Source organism: Gymnoscopelus microlampas (genome assembly GCF_963454915.1).
Source record: "Gymnoscopelus microlampas genome assembly, chromosome: 10".
Lineage (NCBI taxonomy): Eukaryota > Metazoa > Chordata > Actinopteri > Myctophiformes > Myctophidae > Gymnoscopelus > Gymnoscopelus microlampas.
This window is the reverse complement of record NC_139947.1, coordinates 49,478,475-49,498,963: the sequence shown is the minus strand read 5'-3', so window position 1 is coordinate 49,498,963 and position 20,489 is coordinate 49,478,475. Positions and strand designations below refer to the sequence as shown.

General features: G+C 42.5%; 1 protein-coding gene across 1 annotated transcript in view; it reads left to right on the top strand.

Moving 5' to 3' along the window:
* The window catches only part of LOC311053853 (glutamate receptor-interacting protein 2-like), a gene marked incomplete at its 5' end in the record, with an annotated part of 110,750 nt that overhangs the window by 58,846 nt on the left and 31,415 nt on the right, over positions 1-20,489 (top strand). Inside the window, 3 exons of the mRNA XM_084069587.1 lie at positions 10,396-10,584; positions 16,030-16,209; positions 18,050-18,236. Of these exons, the coding sequence (XP_083925713.1) occupies positions 10,396-10,584; positions 16,030-16,209; positions 18,050-18,236 (556 nt within the window). The remainder of the gene's footprint in view (positions 1-10,395; positions 10,585-16,029; positions 16,210-18,049; positions 18,237-20,489) is intronic.

The following is a 20,489-nucleotide window of genomic DNA, read 5'->3' as shown; positions in this document are numbered from 1 at the left end:
TTAGAGGTGTAAACAAATACACAATGTTTGTGTGTAGTGCTTGTGACTAAAATATGAACTACATTAAATCCATTGGAACACAGGCTCTTTTTTTCCCTCTCCTGAAAAGTAACGGATTTTGGTACATACACGTTTTTCCACCCGACAGAGACAACAATCAGCCTTTTTTTTTCCAGAAACTGCGCTGTTTCATTGTCACCCCTATAGAAGTCTTATCTTTACTACAACAGTAATAATAATGTTTTACTATCGGCGTGCGACCCTCTCCGGAGAGATACAAGTTATTGTTTCCACCGTCACACGGAGAAAGCCTTTATTTTCTCGCCGCCACATCCACAAGATTGTCATACAAGATTGGGACATTACCGCGCCATAGCTCTGATTCATAGCCGTTAAGGAGTTTCCCCTTAAGGCTATGGTACTTTCCATTCTATGCGCTCGCACCACTGCGCTGTGCAGCCTAAAAATAAAAAATACACTTTCGCTACTCACCAAAACAAAGACGGTTTTATGGAGTTGAAAGCCAGCTCTACTAAGTGGGAACACTGTGAGCCCCCCACCTCACGTCTAAAATACACTTTTTGGACAAAATGTAAAATATTTCACCGGAAAGAAAAACATTTTTGTGTTACTCTGCTGCGCCCTCTACAGATCCGGTCAATGGAATTTTTCTACTAGTAGAGTTGGCTTTCAACTCCATAAAGCCGTCTTTGTTTTGGTGAGTAGCGAAAGTGTATTTTTTATTTTGACTCCCGACGAGAGGCTGCGCAGCCTGTGGTGCGAGCGCAAAGTACCGTAGCCTTAAGGGGACCTCCTTAACGGCTATGAATCAGAGCTAACCGCGCCACATTTACAGCCCTTCATTTTCACCTGATGTCCAAACCGGATTCAATCAAGTTTAATTTCTCGCAAAAACGAGACGCCTCCGCGATAATGTCTCTCACAGTTCCCCCCCGTCCCCCCAGGATAAAACGCGATTATAAGATGCAATTTGTCTAATCTCCTCCGGGGATAAAATGGAGGGGAATATGGCCACTAAGAGATTATGAGTTAATGTTTCTTTCCGCTAGCGCTGATAGAAAAACACTATTTCTTGGAGAGCCTCCCTAAGGTGAGCTTAGTATAAGCTGACAGAATCAGAGCTTTATACAGGTCTGACTGAGGGAGTGTGCGATGCCTGATTCACGCTTGCCGAAACACAGCCTGATCTACAAGCCCACGCCGCGCCACGGACGTGGTGCGTCGTGGGCTTGTAGATCGGCTGTGTTCGGGCCTGCCACGAGGCCCGCCGCGAGTATAAATCGGGATTGATGGAGAGTAGCTGTCTGAATTAAGAACAGGCAGTTCTCCTGCCTGGGATTGTGATTAACCCCCCGCCTCCTCGGAATTAACCAGGTGACCTGGATATGGAAAGCGTCGGTCCGCGTTTACCGCTAAGTCCTCCCAGTGTGTGTGAGCGCGAGTTGTCACAAGATTGGGAGCGCCTCGCTAATGGAGTGGCGAAGCTTAACCCATTAAAACCGGGAACGCATCTGTTTGTGTGTCATTTTAAAGACTTCTTTGGGCTATTCAAAAATAGCGGATCTACAAGCTCATAGCGTGGCGGTGCCACGCTATGAGCTTGTAGATATTTTTGAAAAGAATCATGAAAATGTTCGAATATGTACTGTATGTTGTTTTAAAGCGAACAAAATATTTTGAGATGGGGGTCCATGGCCAAATACATATCATTTTGGGGGTCCTTGACATGAGAAAAGTTTGAGAACCATTGATATTATTGCAACATAAGTTTTTTTAAAAAACTGACATTTGTAGAATCCCTAGAAGCAAAGATTTGAGTAAAAGACAAAATTGCTTTAAAAATATATATATATTCAAAGATTTGCAAAAATGTTCACGAGATCTACAAGCGCTTAGCGCGGCTATGAGCACTATGAGCTTGTAGATCTGCTAGGTTTTGAATAGCCAAAGAAATCTAAACATGACACAGATTCTTTCCCTGTCTAAATGGCTTAACTGTCACATAGTAACGCTGTAGTTGACATGACAAATAATCTGTACACAAAAAGTACAGCGCATGCAAGGCTTTGAATGTGTCATGGCTATCAGGCACAACACTGTCTCTATGTGTTTGATGTATGTATTTGCCTTGCTTACTGTATAAGTCGCTCTGGATGAAGAGTGTCTAAATGCCTACATTGTGAACCATAATGGTAATTTTCACTTTAAAACGCTGTTCTATTGGAAAGGTACCTTAAGGCAGTGTGTTGCATGGTGTTACTATTTCTTTTCAGTATGCATCCCAGTATGGATAGAATAGAAATGTGGTCCTTGTACGGCATTGGTTCTCAAAGTGGGGTCCGGGGACCCCCAGGGGTCCTTGGGGAGGTTCCAGGGGCTCCCCAGCAAAAGTAGTTAATATAGCGTGACAACCGTTTTAACCACTTTAACCTTTTATACTTTGGCCATTCAAAAACAGCAGATATACAAGCTCATAGTGAACATTTCGGAATATATATATATTTTTTTAAGCGAAAAGTTTTAACTCAAATCTTTGCTTCTGGTGGTCCCTGGCACAACATATTTTCAGATGGGGGTCCACGGCCGAATACATTTCAATTTGGGGGGTCCTTGACATGAAAACGTTTGAGAACCACTGCTCTACGGGGACCTACCACGGGTCACAGACAAAGTCGGAGAGAGAAGGATGAGGCAGGGCACAGCGTCAAGTACCCGGAACTAGTGGCCAGCAAACTGACACTGTGGGAGACAACCCAGGGCAAAGCCACGACACCACCTACGTAGATGCACTGCGACTCGACAGCTTAGCTAACAACACTGTAGAGCTCAAGACCCTGAAGCTAGATAGTAGAGTGAGGAGGGCAACGATTCTGGAGTCCCGAGTTGGTGTTGGCTATAGACCACACTCTTGTATAGAGCACAGAAGTCCTGACGTCACTCGTTCATCCCCTGGGTCGTAGAAGTAATTTCTCTATGGAGAATAGCATTGGGTCATCATAGAATCGTCTTATATAAGAATTGGTGTCCAAAAATAAACAAACTGTCTCTGCGATATTGTCAGGGAGGAGGTTCTGTATCGTTTATGATAGTCAGTCACTTATAACATACAGTCTGTTTATGGCGAAAATGTAACTAATTTGTCGGAAGTAACATTATCGTTTTCTCACAGTCAGTTGATGCTTCATATCCATAAGAGTCAAACCACCGGGATCATTTGTTTATTTTTGGAACACAGTTCTTATTTGACGCGATATTAAACACATCTATGGGGATTCAGAATGGGGGAAAAAAAATGCGACCCAGTTGGGATGCGTAAATTACGTCAGACTTTGGTGCTTTATTGCATCGCCCATATGGCCATGCAGAGCCCCCAGGGGCCCTTGACTACCAGTGGCCCTTGGGGGGCCACCATCCACAATAATGTACTGTATATACTGTAGGTTAACACTCAAATACGTGGGCCCCCGGAAATCTGTCATGGGAGATGACCTCAAGTAGCGTCTGTTCATAGTATAGCTACAGTGGAGTCAGTGCTGCTGTATGAGGTGGAGACGTGGACCCTCACAGCATCGTCTACACCACGTCAGAAATGTGGACCTCTACTCTACTGTTAACCATGGGTCACAGACAAGGTCAGAGAGAGAAGTCAGGGTGAGGCTGGGCTGACCGCGTCAGGCACCTGGAACTGGTGGCGAGCAGGTGCCCACATTTCCCTAGTGCCCAATGTCTCCAGTCCAGGTGCCCACATGTCCCTAGTACCCAGATGGTTTTGGTGCCCAGTTGTCCCTATAGTGCCCAGTTGACCAAGTGCCCTCATGTCCCTAGTGCCCACTTTTCCCTAGTGCCCAAGATGGTTTTGGCGCCCACCTGACCGGTTACCCCTCCTATATGGGCATAACAGAGACCCCAGCTCTCCTTTTTTTCTTTTTTTGTTACATATCATGAAATATCAAAGTGCTTTCTTGCCTTAGGCAGTGTGTGCATGCCCACCTGAGAGCCCATTCTGGGTAGCACGGGGGTGGGGTGTGGGGGGGTAAAGATAATTTGTCCCCTTGGTGGTGTTAATCTGTCCCTGCCAGGATGAAACCGTATAGGATTAAAACATTAAAATCCACACGACAGGAATATGTACCATGCACATGAGATAGAACATGAAAGAGCTTTAATGGTCCCCCGAGGGGAACTTCATCTGTCTTAGAGAGTTACAACAGTCATCATAGGGAAAAACAGCCAATAAAAAACAACAACAGATAATAGAAATATGATAGGCTGTAAAATAAGGAGGCCAGCAAGGCCGGGTACGTAAAAAGGAAAAAAAAGGACATACAGTGGTCACCTGTTCATTCATGCACGATCTTCAAACGGCCACCTATTGGACATCAGAGGTTTTCAAAGGTTTCTTTAGGTACCTTTCAAAGTTGACGCCCACAGATTCTTGGCACCTCCCATTGAAATGATTAGAAAGTGTAGTGTGGCCGTCCAGCCACGAGATGGCGCTTGGTATCAAAATGTATTTTAAAAAAGTAAGTAAGGCATGTGTTCAAAATTTTACTTGAGTAAAAGTACAAAGTATTGGCATCAAAATATACTTAAAGTACCAAAAGTAAAAGTACTGAAATGTTTGAAAGTAGCCGATCTACGAGCTTGTAGATCGTCTATTTTCTAATGGCCGTGGTATAATATAGGGCTAAAGTGGTTAATGTATATGTTTTATAATCAGTGTTGGGCTATATTACTTAGGAGAGTAATATGTTACCTACTTGTATTACTTATTACTCCTTTGAAAAGTAATAATATTATATAACGTATTACTTGGAATCAAGAGTAATATATTACATATTACTTTATATTACTTTCCCCGTGCCCCCCCCCTCAAAAAAAAGACGTGTACAGTTTTTAGCCTTTTAGAACTGAATCCAATTTAATGGAACAATAGAAAACAGTTTTTATCTTTTTAAGTATTTTGCTGCTACAGATTCCATATTTGGAATTGGAACAATAATTATCCTTACAGGAACAACATAAATCTGAACTGCACACACTGGCTGCAGCCTCTCAGAAACTGAAACAATAAAGTAAACTTTTTGAACATTTCTTAACCTTTTCACTTACAACAGTCAATATTAATTAGCCAAAGTGCAAGGGGGGGAGATATAGAGCAGTGGTTCTCAAACTTTTTCATGTGAAGGACCTCCAAATTGACACTTATTAGCCCGCGGACCCCCATTTTGAGAGAGAGAGAGAGAGAGAGAGAGAGAGAGAGAGAGAGAGAGAGAGAGAGAGAGAGAGAGAGAGAGAGAGAGAGAGAGAGAGAGAGAGAGAGAGAGAGTTAAATCAGGGGTCTTCGACAGGAGGTCCGAGACCCCTAGAGGGTCCTCAGAGTTACTGCCGGGGGTCCGGCAGTAATGTGTGGTTCCACGGTGTGGTGGGGACAGAGGTACTGTAGGGGGGAGGGGAACCTGATAGCAGAGTTCCTCAGCTTATTTGGAATACTGTAGTGTAGGCTACACAGTATATCATTAACATAACCGGTTTTGCTATCTGCTACCTACCTCCCCCTACTGTCTGTCTGTCTGTCTGTGCCCACACACTGCACAGTCAGACACACACACACACACACACACACACACACACACACACACACACACACACACACACACACACACACACACACACACACACACACACACACACACACACACACACACACACACACACGATGTGCAAGTGTTTGAAAACTTTAGTTACTTTGTAGATTTTGATTATTATTACAAAACATACATTAACCATTAACCTTATATAAAGTTGTCTATTTAAAAATAGCAGAACTAAGCTACACGTTGTGAGCTTGTAGATCTGCTATTTTACATTTCGTCACCTTATTAAACTAATGGCCTAAGTCATTTTTTCAAGGTTTTCAGGAAAAATAAAAAACTGATCCAGAACAAAACTATATGATATTTCTTAATCATTTCACCCAAAATGTTTATAACAAATTATGACTATTTAAATAGAAATAACACTGTCTGTCAGTTATGTAACATAAGAGATTTAAATAGGTTTAAATAGGATTAAATCTGACTTAGGCCAAAATAAAAAGCAAAACAAATTACAAAATGGCCTAAATCAGTAAATAATTTGGCTTAAGTCACAAAAACATGTGACTTAGGCCAAACGAAAGGCCTATTTTGTCCTAAGTCACACTAGGGAGTTAGGCCATTATACTAAAAGGGGCGTGAACAGCATGATCCTTTTCAATTAGGAGATAGGCGATTTTACCAGAGGTGGCCAGTGTCATGAGGACCTGACTTAGGCAAAAATATAATTTCCTCAAAAAATGACTTAGGCCATTAGTTTAATAAGGTGACGATTTTGACATAACGTGTGAAAGAGGACTTTCTGCATAACAAGTAGAGAGAAAGAGAGAGAGAGGGAAATAGTCCAGTAAGGAAAAAAAAAAACCTAAAATCTTTACTTATGTACAGTACTTGTGTAATGTAATGTGTTACTTTACACCACAGTAAAATGTTTGAAAATACATTGTTGTGTAAAATGTTTGAACATATTTTGATGCCAGTACTTTGTAGTTTTACTCAGTAACATTTTTAACACAGGCCTTTTACTTGTAACAGAGTATTTTTATATTGTGGTAACAAAAACTGGACATTCCGCATGGAATTTGCAAGCTCATAGCGTGGGATTTAAACCCGGGCCGCAAAATCACTGGACATCAGCTTTAACCACAAGAGGGACTCTTACTTAAGCATCAGAAAGATACATACAACTTAAAACATCACATCAGAGAAAATTTGATGCATTTAGGGTTGACCTTAAAAGGCAGTTGATACCCAGTTAATACTGAAGACAGAGAGAGAGGGGTGCTTGAGCTAATGTGAGCATTTTTTCCACCACTGAGAACATGATTTCAAAAAAAGCTAAATTCTCCCCCAACCCCCTCTCCCTGCTGACTGTAGCCTACCTAACTGTGTGTGAAGGTGGCCAAACTTGTTTTGTGACAACAATGGCCAAGCTTGAAGCCACTGTCTGTCTATTAGCATATGTTAACCATGATCCTCTCTCACTGAATGAAAGGAAGGGGTCGCGACCAGCGTTGCCATGTTTGCTTATTATAAGCAACCTGTTTTTCTGTAAAGTTGCTTGTAAATATTGGTAGAAGCTTGCTGCTTTTTATTTGAGAACTTGAGGTGCATATAGGTTTAATGTGCTCATGTGGCCTATAATAATCAATCTCTTTTGGGCTTGTTTTCATAGACCTGTTTGCTTATTTCTCTCGTAAACTCTGGCAACACTGGTCGCAACAGCTGTCTCCTATGACTGAGAGAGAGAGAAAAAAAAAAGAATGAGAAAAACACTGGCTTATCCTCTGTTCTTTAATTGTTGTTCTTCAGTGGTGGAAGAAGTACTCAGATATTTTACTTAAAGTAAAAGCCACCACATATACCACATAAAAATACATGTAGAATGTCCCGTTTCACAGGTTATCAAAATATATAAAAATCCTTTGAAAATAGCAGATCTATAAGCTCACAACGCATCACATGGCTATTTTTAAATAGCCAACGTTTATATAAGGCTAGTGTCATGAGGACCTGACTTAGGCAAAAATATAATTTCCTCAAAAAATGACTTAGGCCATTAGTTTAATAAGGTGACGATTTTGACATAACGTGTGAAAGAGGACTTTCTGCATAACAAGAGAAAGAGAGAGAGAGGGAAATAGTCCAGTAAAGAAAAAAAAAACCCTAAAATCTTTACTTATGTACAGTACTTGTGTAATGTAATTTGTTACTTTACACCACTGTAAAATGTTTGAAAATACACTGTTGTGTAAAATGTTTCAAAATAGCATTGTGAAAATTGTGAGCTTGTAGATCAGCTATTTTCAAATAGCCTATGTATAAAATAAAGTAAAAGTACTGGAAATTGGAAATACTCTAGTACATAAGTTTGTTTTATTAATTCAATGATAAATTGTCTGCATTCATAAGTTCTCTAATGACTTCTGCTTTTAAGAAATAAACTGCAAGTAGAGTAATTGCTTTCCTCTGCTCTCTTCTGCCACCTACTGTCCACCTAAAATGAAAAACTTAAAACACACCCCCAAGGCATAGCCACACCCCCAACCTTTCACAACCTAAGGTTATGGTGGGTTATGGTGGGTACCTTTCAGAGACTCTGGTGCGTATGTGAATAGGTGACCACTGTAGAGTAGCAAAATATCGCTTATTATCGTCAATCATAATACTGATAATAATCATAATAGTTTCATAATATTATCACATTTTAGGCTTTGTTCTGACTGCATGCAGGCAATTCTGATTTGTTTCTCAAATCTGATCTTCAGGACTGACTATCCTCACTGTTGTTAAATCTTATCAAATGGGGGTCCATGGACTAATCAAAGTGGGGTCCGGGGACCCCCAGGGGTACTTGAGGGGGTTCCAGGGGGTACCCAGCAAAATGTGTAAATATAGCATCAGAATAATTATGACCTTTTATACTTTGGCTATTCAAAAATAGCAGATATACAAGCTCATAGCGCGGCACCGAGTGCCGCGCTACGAGCTTGTAGATCTGCTATTTTTGAAAAATCTTGAAAATGTGTGCAAATCTTTGAATATATATATTTTTAAAGCGAACATTTGTAACTCAAATCTTTGCTTATGGGGGGGTCCCTGGAACAAAATATTTTTAGATGGGGGTCCGCGGCCAAATACATATCATTTTGGGGGTCCTTGACATGAAAAAGTTTGAGAACCACTGGACTAATCAATGCACATCATAATGGGAGGTACCTTGAAATGAAGCAGGTTGAGAATCACTGGCCTATCAGATCACACTGTCATCCCACCAATCAGATCCCAACATTGCCTCATCGGCAATTATGCTTTGCAGCTGTGTCTTCAGCCAGGGTCAAACCACACCCTCTCCTCCTCCAAACCACAGACTAACCTGTGGTCAACCAACCTTTCTCCTCCTGTTTGTTGTGGTTACACTTTCCTTCCTTCAGAGCTCCTTTTGAACATGAAACGATAAACAAACAAACATGATCTACAACTTGACCGAAGCTTTAACCAAGCTTGCCAGTAAAAGTAAGGACCAGTGGTGGAAAAAGTACTCAAATGTTTTACTTAAAGTAGGGCTAAAGTGATTAATGTATGTTTTATAATGTAATAATTTATATCTGCAAAGTAACTAGTAACTTAAGTTTCCAAATAATTGTAGTGGAGTAAAAAGTACAATATTTGCCTCTGAGTTGGAGTAGAAGTAAAAGTATAGACAATTGGAAATACTCCAGTAAAGTAAAAGTACCTCAACATTGTACTTAGTACAGTGCTTGAGTAAATGTACTTAGTTACACCACTGGTAAGGACGATGGCTTCATCATCATCATGAGGTCCCTCCTCATTCAGTGAATCTCAACGTGTCTAACTGATTTCCAGACAACTCGTCAAAATGACATCAGCCCGCAGGATTTTCTCTCAATCTAGTGTACCATGAAGAAGACATTAAATATCAATTACTACGCTCGTAATATTCCTCCGGGCGTCGAGTGGTGTGGGTTTTAACCCATTGAATCCGGGGACGCATCTGTGTCATTTTAGATTTCTTTGGCTATTCAAAAATAGCAGATATACAAGCTCATAGTGCGGCACCGAGTGCCGCGCTATGAGCTTGTAGATCTGCTATTTTTGAAGAATCGTGAAAATCTTTGAATATATATATATATATATTTTAAAGTGAACATTTGTAACTCAAATCTTTGCTTCTGGGGTGAACCAAATATTTTACAAATGTTCGCTTTAAAATATTATATATATTTAAAGATTTGCATACATTTTCACAATTTTTCAAAAAATAGCAGATCTACAAGCTCACAAGCTACGAGCTTGTACATCTGCAATTTTTGAATAGCCAAAGAAATCTAAAAATGACAGATCTACAAGCTCATAGCACTCATAGTTTTTCAGGTCAAGGACCCCCAAAATGATGTTTATTTTTGCTGCGAACCCCCGTCTCAAAACATATTTTTGTGCCAGGATTTTTCAAAAATAGCAGATCTACAAGCTCATGCTTGTACTGTAGATCTGCTATTTTTGAATAGCCCAAAGAAATCTAAAAAATTACAGTTGATGCGTCCCCCCCGGATTGAATGGGTTAAATTTAGACATGGGGTTGTGGGGGCCGGGGGATGAAAGCTGATTTCCTACGGGGGTGTATATAACTCAGCACACACACAGTGAATGACAAGAAGAGTGAGTCTGATTTCCCTTAATGGATGTTTGCGTGTGTTTTCTGCTTCTTTCCCCCCTCCCCTCTCCTCCTCCTCCCACCCAACCCTACCCCCTGCAGTAAGAGTGCAGAAAAGCAGCCAGCACGCCCACAACCACCACTGGGACCAAAGCACCAGCGGCGGTGGCGGCGGGGGTAACTACTGTCACGGCGGTGGCACCGGCAGCCTGGGAAAGCCATGGAGCAGCCCCGGCCACCACCCCCGCAACCAGCAGCCGCTGCAGCAGCAGCACGACCACCACTGCAAATGTAAGTTTTTTTATAAAGTTGATCGATTCTGACAGCCCGGCCGTCACTGCTGCTGGCCCCCCATGGGCGTCTATGATGAAGTCATCTGTTCCCCCCAGTGGCTACTACTGTACGAGTTTGTTGTCGTCGTCGTCGTTGTTGCCGTTCCCTGGCGTTCTGTGTAATTCTGAAAACCTCAGGGTTGTCACATGGCTGTGTGTTTGTGCCCAGTAGATTCTAAAAGCCTAAAGATGACAAGAATCCTCAAGTTTGATATGCAGCATTATAAGACCACGGGACGCAGGCCTACGTTCGAGGTCAAGTTCTATATCTGAGTGTATGTAAAATACTCCAGTGTTGATTTAACTCTGAGAGTGTACAAATGGAACCAAATGGACCCTTACGGGTCCATTTGGTTCCATTTGTACACGCTCAGAGTTACAGAGCCATTAAAGGGGAAATCCACCCATTTTCAATATTTAACTATGTCATTAATATAGCATAAAGGAGTTGTGTGGACATAAGAAAAATATTCCCCCCTTTCTGTGTTGCCTTGAAATGGAGGATTGATTGTGGGTTTAACATTGCAAATTACAACATGATGACTCATCATGTTGTAATTTGCAATGTTAAACCCACAATCAAGAAAGGGGGGAATATTTTTCTTATGTCCACACAACTCCTTTATGCTATATTAATGACATAGTTAAATATTGAAAATGGTGGATTTCCCCTTTAAGGGGTCCATTTGGTTCCCAACTATCAAACATTTATCTGGGGGCACCCCCTGGAATCCCCTCAAGAACACCTGGGGGAGTCAATGGATCAGTGTTTCTCAAACATTTTTGCCTTAAAGGGCAAGACCTTAAAGGGCTCATGAGCTGCCGTTCCTACAGAACGGCTCTGATGCGTGATTTCGCGTGGAGCACTCCCCCTCCCCTCATAAGTGACAAACAGTGCATGTGTGAGTGCCAGGACACTACATGGAGACGATTCGTGAAAAAACAACAACATTTGGAGCGACGAAAATAGCCGAATTAGCGATATGCTCTAGGCTTCATTCTAGCCGTGGGATGGGTCTGTGGAATGGAGAACAGGGGCTTCTATGAAAAAAAGTCAACTGCATCAGGTATGTTGGTGACTGATTATAGGCAGATTCATTAAATAATTTTGATCAACGTTTGCCTGTTATCTCTCCTATGGTACCAACATCAATACAGCATGGAGTTGTGGACATCCAACGATAACTAAAGCATTCAAAGTTTTGGGTGTGAGAGTCTAAATCTCATCAAATGGTGGTCCATGGCTCAAATGCCCAATAAATAATGGACCTTGATATGAAAAGGGTTGAAAACCACTGTTCTAGAGTCATGTCCAGGGGGGTGTACTTGTACATCAAGCTGTCTCACGCTACAGAAACAGGAGATAGGCTCCTGACCTATTAAATGGGCCACAAGGCTCGGCAAGGCTTACTTCATACATGGGCCCCACCTTCACTTAATGCAGTCCACAGGTTAATATCGGAATACTGATATATTATTGATTTCAGCTGTTACAATTCTAAACATGCAAACATGACCCGCTTTAATTACTTCAGTCTATTATTAGTAGCTTAATGACTAGTATTAAAATATTATTGACTTTTTTTTGGTCCAATGTATTTGTATTTATAGTTCATAAAGTTAACATAAGTATAACTAAATGCATTCGAAATGAAATAAAAATGTTACTTTTCAGGATTCCAATGAAAAAATAGCACAAAAAATCTGGATTCCAATTCAAAAATAGCAGATCTACAAGCTCAAAACGCGTCGCACTGCGGCGCGTTTTGAGCTTGTAGATCTGCTATTTTTGCTACTTTTGTGTGACAATAGAATGGCGAAAAAAGTTCTCTGCCCAACAGTATTATGCAACGTGGCCCTCTGGAGTGAGTATAGAAATATAGTGGCCTTCTCCATCATCAAAGTTGCTTCACCCCTGGCTTACTTTAATACTACTTTTCCTGTTCAATAGCAGTTGTGCTATAGGTTACGTGTACCCCTCCTATAGTACCTCCGTGCACCCATAGGGGAACACGTACCCCCTATTTGAGAAGCACTACTGCCTTAGACTAAAATGATCTATCTAAAGATATTCAAGCTATTTTCTGGGAATGTACGTTTTTTTCAATTCTGACAGCTCTGCTGCTGGTGTTGCACTGACTACAGCATGGGAGTCTTTTTCTTTCAGCGCGTTGCATTAACCCATTGAGACCGGGAACGCATCTGTGTCATTTTTAGATGTTTTTTTGGGGCTATTCAAAAATAGCAGATATACAAGCTCATAGCGCGGCACCGAGTGCCGCGCTATGAGCTTGTAGATCTGCTATTTTTTGAAAAATCTTTAAAATTTGTGCAAACATTCGTTACTCAAATCTTTCCTTCTGGGGATTCTACATGTCTTCTAAATCCTAACAGTTTTTTTTCTGAAAAACGTATGTTTCTATATCAGTGGTGCTCAAACTTTTTCATGTCAAGGACCCCCAAAATTATATGTATTTGGCCACGGACCCCCATCTAAAAAGAAAAATGTTCCAGGGACCCCCCAGAAGCAAAGATTTTGAGTTACACAAATATTCGCTTAAATATATTATTTATATTAAAACTTTTGCAAAAAAATGTCATGATTTTTGAATGGCCAAAGTATAAAATGATGATTTTTGAATAGCCAAATTATAAAATATGTAAAAAAGTGGTTCCACAGATGCGTTCCAGGTCTTAGTGGGTTAATGTGTTCCCAGGCTGCCTTCTCTCTCCAGTGACTGCCACCATGTTATTTTTCTCTGTCTGAACGCGTGCCGCCGCATTATGCTTGTTGATGCTGTCAAAAGGATGTAGCAGTAGAGAGGGGACTCGGGGAGTTTTGTACAAGTTCTTCATTGTTATGTGTAATAATACAGAGCCGAGCAGCAGCGCTGCAGACAGTGAGATGATGCTCGTGTGCGCCGAGCTCTCTCCTGTGTGAAGTGAAAGAAGTAAGGGACAATGAGTCATGGCATGCAAGGGAAAGAGTGGTAGGAAAATACATCAAGTAATAGACCAATACATACAGTATACTGTACTGTATATAATGGATGTGTATATGTACTGTATGCATTGTACAGTATGTATTAATGTATGATTTAGGCAGACGAATAAAGTACCGAAGTGATCAATGCAGTATAATAAATCAAGGCTGTCAAATAGGTGCATTAACTCTGGATGATAATTTATGGAATTAAACAAGTTAGAATCAACTTCTCATGTCAGGTACGGTTCTTCTGGCAGGGGAGTTTATATATTTGTGACAGAGCAGAGAGAGAGAGACACACACACACACACACACACACACACACACACACACACACACACACACACACACACACACACACACACACACACACACACACACACACACACACACACACACACACACACACACACACACACACACACACACACACACACACACACACACACACACACACACACACACACACACACACACACACACACGCTAGTTAGTAAACCTCGCTGTTACCCCTCCTTCCTTCAGTAGCACAACCAGCCCTACAACCCCTCCTCCCTCTCACTCAGATCAGCATCAGCTAACACAGGGAAGCTGTCAGAACCTTCCCTAAAACATCCGGGACAACGCTCCACACGTCCCACAGACTCTTCTCCCTTCTGGCTCCCAAAATGTGGAACAAACTCAGTTAGAACTGCAGACTCAGAGATCACTCCCAATTCTTTCAGGACAACTCATAAATAGAAAAAGACAAATCATGAAGGATAAGATATATTTATTGAATATAAAATGAGCAATATATTTATTATGGTTTGGCAATGAATTGGATCTGCTTTTAGGTACTCTGATAAAGCGCATTTCCCCAACCAGGGACTCAGAATCCCCCGTACATAACAGCAGATCCAAAAACAACAGGTGGTAGCATGGGGTGGTGGAGGGTGAGCAGCAATTTTAGCAACAACAATGAACAGCAGCGCAGCAGCAGCAACGGTGTGTGTGCAGCAAAAGCAAGCAGAATGAGAAGCTCAACCTTCCAGCTTAAATAGAGCGGTCTGAGAATGAAATGAGTGTGAGTGGATGAGTATGTGGAGCTGACGTGGTCCAATGGTAGGCCACTGGTAGGCCACCAATGTCAGGCCACCAACACTGCACTGTGTTCCCTGAAAGAACTTACTCTGCGCATGTCTGTGACAGGCGCGACGCTCATTTCTCCGCCGTAATCTGAAGACTCACCTCTTCAGCCCGTAGCACTTATTGCCCTAGCCTTGGCGACCGTGCAGTCTTATGCCAAGGTTTTAAATGTCATTTAGATGTTATTAGACATATACCAGGTTCATTTGTTGACCTTGCATCCTATATTTTGTATAGTTTCAATGTACAGATTATGTATTTTATTTTTTGATAGTATACTGCTAGAGTGATGATAGTCTCTTGGTTTACCTATGATCCTAGATTACGATTTCTATGCATTTGATGTATTACCTCGTGTTTACCGTGCGTACTGTAAATCGCTCTGGATTAAGAGTGTCAACTAAATGCCTACATTGTAAATTGTAAGGATGCACACTTGGTTTTCATATTTGTCATAGTTCACACATATAATATGTATAGTATCTGCCATTATGTATTTGTCCGTTCCCTCAAACATATATACGGATACATTTGGCATATTTGGGGCATATTTACGTGAATGGTGATTAATCCTAATTAATCACAGCTAATCTGTGATTAATCTGTGATTAATCTAATTAGAATGTTTAATCTTTTGACAGGCCTATAGTGTGTGTGTGTGTGTGTGTGTGTGTGTGTGTGTGTGTGTGTGTGTGTTTATGGGGGGGGGCTAATGTGTTTGTTTATGGGGGGGGGGGGGGGGGGGGCTAACATGACCATCCTTCCACTTTCCGAGTTTTCTAAATCCTAACAGTATGTTGCTATATCAGTGGTGCTCCAACTTTTCCATCTCAAATCTAAAAATCTAAAAATGACACGGACGATTAATAAAGTATTCAATCAATCAATCAGTCAAAAAAAAAACTTTCCATCAACTGATGCAGATTTAACCCATTGAGACCTGAAGCCGATTCTACATGTCTCCTAAATCTCAACAGTTTTCTGAAAAACGTTTGTTTCTATATCAGTGGTGCTCAAACCTTTTCATGTCAAGGACCCCCAAAATTATATGTATTTGGCCGCGGACCACCATCAAAATATGTTGTTCCAGGGACCCCCCAGAAGCAAAGATTCAAGTTAAAAATGTTCGCTTTAAAAGTATTTATATGCAAAGATTTGCACACATTTTCACGATTTTTGAATAGCCCAAAGTGTAAAATAATGCTTTTTAGCTCAAATCTAAAAATGACACAGTTCCAGGTCTCAATGGGTTAAGTGTAATTAACGGTATGTGTGTCATCTTCCCTCCAGCTCTGGTGAGCGGCGGCGGCGGTAGCGGCGGCTTCTCTCCGTCGTCCACGGTCACCTCGGGGTTCAGCAGCCAGGGCAGCAGCACGCTGCCCTGCCCCGCCCTGTTGCCCGGCCCCCCCACCAGCCCCCGCAACAACACGGCCAAGAGGAGGAACCGTAGGAAGGACCACAAGAGCTCACGTACGTCAACCTAACGTAGGCCTGTCACACAATGATTACTTTATAAAAAAAAATTATCCCACGATTTTGCAACCGTTTTTTTTCACCCGGTGCCAATTGTCTAAGTGATCCTGGGTGCTACACTCCCCCCTGCCAGCCTAGGGAGCCCAGAGCCGAGCTCATGAGTTTCCCCGGTAGGACGTAGCGCGTGGAAGGAACACGTTATTCCAACCAGTTCCTTTCCCCTCCATCAGGCGCCCCGGCTATCAAGGGGGAGGTGGTACAGAGACCAGGATTACTACATTTTTTTGTGAGGGTATTAACTACCCTGAGAGACACGGGGAGAACATGCAAACTCCACACACAGTGGGCCCTTTCGCCAACCCCACCTAGGGTATGGGCACTGATGACGTGGAGGAGAAGACACGCCCACAGCGTCCCCGGCGGGAATCGAACCCAGGACCTTCTAGCTGTGAGGCGACAGCGCTACCGTGCCCCCCGGCCTGTCACAATGATTACATAATAGTCTAAAACGGGTGGTCGGAGAGAGACCCCTAGGGGGTCCTCAGAGTTACTACAGGGGGGGCCGCCAAGTCTTCTGTGTGATAGGATATTTTAATTTTTGTTTTGCATTAACCTCTCGAACCCTAGCATCCCTATTCTGAGGAGAACTTTAGCCAAAAAATAGCCGATCTACAAGCTCGCGTTGTGAGCTTGTAGATCTGCTATTTTTTGGGCAAGGAGGTTTGTTGGTGTAGAGTGGTGGTTCTCAAAGTGGGGTCCGTGAGGGGGTTCCAGGGTGTCCCCTGATAAATGATGGATAGTTTGGGAACCAAATGGTCCCTAATGTGTCCGTAACTCTGAGAGTATACAAATGGAACCACATGGACCCTATACAGGTCCTTTTGGTTCCATTTGTACACTCTCAAGAGTTATGGGGGTCCGAGGGCCCTAGATAAAGCCAAAGGAAAAAAATGAACTTGCCCAGAATAGAGACGCCAGGAGAGGAAAGGAAACCATGCAAGGCACCAACTGCTCATCAGAGCAGTTGGAGGTTAAGTCTCTTGCTCGTCATGCAGCCGCAAGGAGATGGGGGGGGGGGGGGGGGGTCATACCGGGTACCTTCTGATTCCAAGATGGCTGATCCTCTGGCGCCCCAGTCGGGGTCACACTCAGCAGTGACAGGGACTGACTGTACACATGGGGGGGGGTCGAGGGGGATTGGCATAAAGACTAAATTTGGGAGAATTATTTTTTACATATCACCAACCTGTGATGACAACCCTTGGATCGCTGACTTCAGGCGGTACTGACGTAAAACTAGCATGAATGACTCATCCTCTCCCCCCCCCCTTCTCTCTCTCTCTCTCTCTCTCTCTCTCTCTCTTGCTGTCTCTGTAGGTTACATGTCTTCTTTCTCTTCCCACTCTTTCTGCATTTGCCTTTTTTTTTGGTCCACCATATTATTTCTCTCCCTTCCCCTCCCACGGTTAATATAGGTTTGTGTTTCAATTTTGATTTACTTAGCTTGTAGATCTGCTATTTTTGAATAGCCAAAGAAATCTTAAAATGACACGGATGAATCTCCTTGGGCCAATCAGTGACTGCGTTTCAACTGCTGTCCGTACAACAGTGAAAAGCATCAAAATCATTTTCTTATTTCTCATATTCTTTGCCTATAGGCCGAAGTCCAGACTGATACCGGGGAGGTTCGTGAGAGTGAATCCACGTAATCAGTCTGGCCCAATGCCAGGCTAGTTTTTTTGTCACAACTTGCCTTTGCCTAACTCCACTTTTTTCCCTTAGTTTTATTGAACTAGAATAACCCTCTGCTCTCTCTCTCCCTCCTCTTCCTCCTCAGTGTCGCTGGCGTCCAGCTCGGTGGGTCCCGGGGGTCAGGTGGTCCACGTGGAGACCAGTGAGGTCATCCTGCGGGGGGATCCGCTCACGGGCTTCGGCGTCCAGCTCCAGGGAGGGGTCTTCGCCACCGAGGCCCTGTCCGCTCCCCCCGTCATTCGCTTTATTGAGCCCGACAGCCCGGCCGAGAGGTACGGTAAAAACTCATGCACACACACACACACACACACACACACACATACACACACACACGTGGTTGGTCTTGCTATACTTGGGAGGACATCAAAATGTTAGGACGAGCATTGAAAATAGCAGATGTGAGCTTGTAGACTGGGGGTCATCAATGTGTCCGTATATGGACAAGTGTGTCCGTGTCAAAGACTTGGTCTTGTCCGTGGCAGGTTTTAGATTTAATTATAATGTTCTTATTTTGATCATAAGACCCAATTACTGAATGTCATTCTCCAGGTTTTCTTCACAACACTCATTTTCTGCGACACTATGGCACATTAGGGGTCCAACTAGTACTAGTGATTCTCAAATGTTTTATTTGCAAGGACCCCTTAATCTGAGTTCCCAGAAGTTTTCGCCAGCTCTGGCGAGGAACTTCTGGGCCAGAGCCCTGGTATTTGTGGGCGGGATGTAACTTACGCTCAGAATCTGAGCGGACACGCCTCTTACCGGTCTGAGAGCTGTGCAACTCGTCTAAAAAGTCCAACGAGAGGCAAACAGCAGTACACAACAATGGCGGCCGAAATGTCTCAAGGGGAAATTGCTTCCCGTCGATCCTATTTAGATGCAACACCCACTGCATGTGGATCCCGCCCCCATTTCTTAATTGGCTGTTGATTTGAATCACAACGCAGTGGCCGCGCCCCTGCTGTCCAAGCTCCGACGCAATGCCTCCCAGACTAAGGACCCCTTAACTCTGAGAGTGTACAAATGGAACCAAATGGACCCGTAAGGGTCCATTTGGTTTCATTTGTACACTCTCAGAGTTACAGACCTGTTATGGTCATTCGGGGTTAGCTCTTTGTGTTTCTGGTAATATTAATGTCCACTCATTTGTATGTCCGTGGCAAAAAAAAATATTTTGAAAAAATGTCCACCACAAGCCAGCATGCTGATGACCCCTGTTGTAGACCAGTTATTTTCCGGTGTGTTTCATCACCGCACAACTAGGTATAAAATAGGGAAAAGTCTATCCCCTAACCCTGGCCTCTAAATGTCTAATCCTAATCCCCAAACTGAATATTTTCGTTATTTTAAGCCTAAAAACCATAAAAAAACATTTCTCTCCTGTGAGGACCAGGAAAATGGTCCTCTCCTCACTATGTCCATTTCTCAAATCCTACTACTTGAATGTATGCATTGACCTGAGCATAACAATTTCCCCTTGTGGATAATAAAGACATCTAATCTACTACTACTTACATTTGGTCCTCCAAAAGTATAGTAATACAAGTGCACGCTTGTATAAAATATATATTAAAAAAACAAATAGCCATACGCAGAGTCACCTTGAAACTAGAGCCTCCCAGTACTGTTTCGTAAGGAAAACATAGGTCATATTTTCCCGGTGGCTACGAGTGTTATTTGCGTTATGCCATCTATAGATGTAAACCTCATGGTCATGGTGTTGTACCAGTGATTCTAAACCTTTTTAAGATGACATGGACCCTCCCAGTTTGATATGCATTATAGGGCCACGGACCCCTTTTTTTTAGGACAATTTCTATCTCTGGGAGCCCAATACTGCAAAGCACAATTTTCATCTACAAGTAACTCTGAGCGTGTATTAATGGAACCACATGGACCCGTAAGGCTCAGAGTTACAGACCCTCAAGGGTCCATTTGGTTCCTAACTATCAATCATTCAGCTGGGGGGGGAACCCCTTCAAGGACCCCTGGGAGTCCCAGGCCCCTACGTTTGAGTAATAATAATAATACATTAGACTTCTGTAGCGCTTATCTTAGTAGCCAATGTTGCTTTACAAATCAAAATAAACTACTTTATGAAGAGCGGAAAAGTTAAAGGGGAATACCACTCATTTTCAACATTGAACTATGTCTTTAATACACCTTAGAGCTGTTGTGTGGAAATAAGAAAAAAGCCCCCCTCCCCTTCTATGTTGCTTAGAACTGGATAATTGATTGAGGTCATGTGATCAGTGACATACGCAAGGTGTACTTTTGGCTGAGGGGGGCGGAGCTAATTAAAAAAAGAGATAAATCCTAACAGTTTTATTTTTGTATTATGTTGCTATAATATCAGTGGTTCTCAAACTTTTTTTCATGTCAAGGACCACCCAAAATGTTGTTCCAGGGACCCCCCCAGAAGCAAAGATTTGAGTTAAAAAAAATGTTTGCTTCAAAACTATATATACATTCAAAGATTTGCACACATTTTCATGATTTGAAAAAGGAAAATAGCAGATCTACAA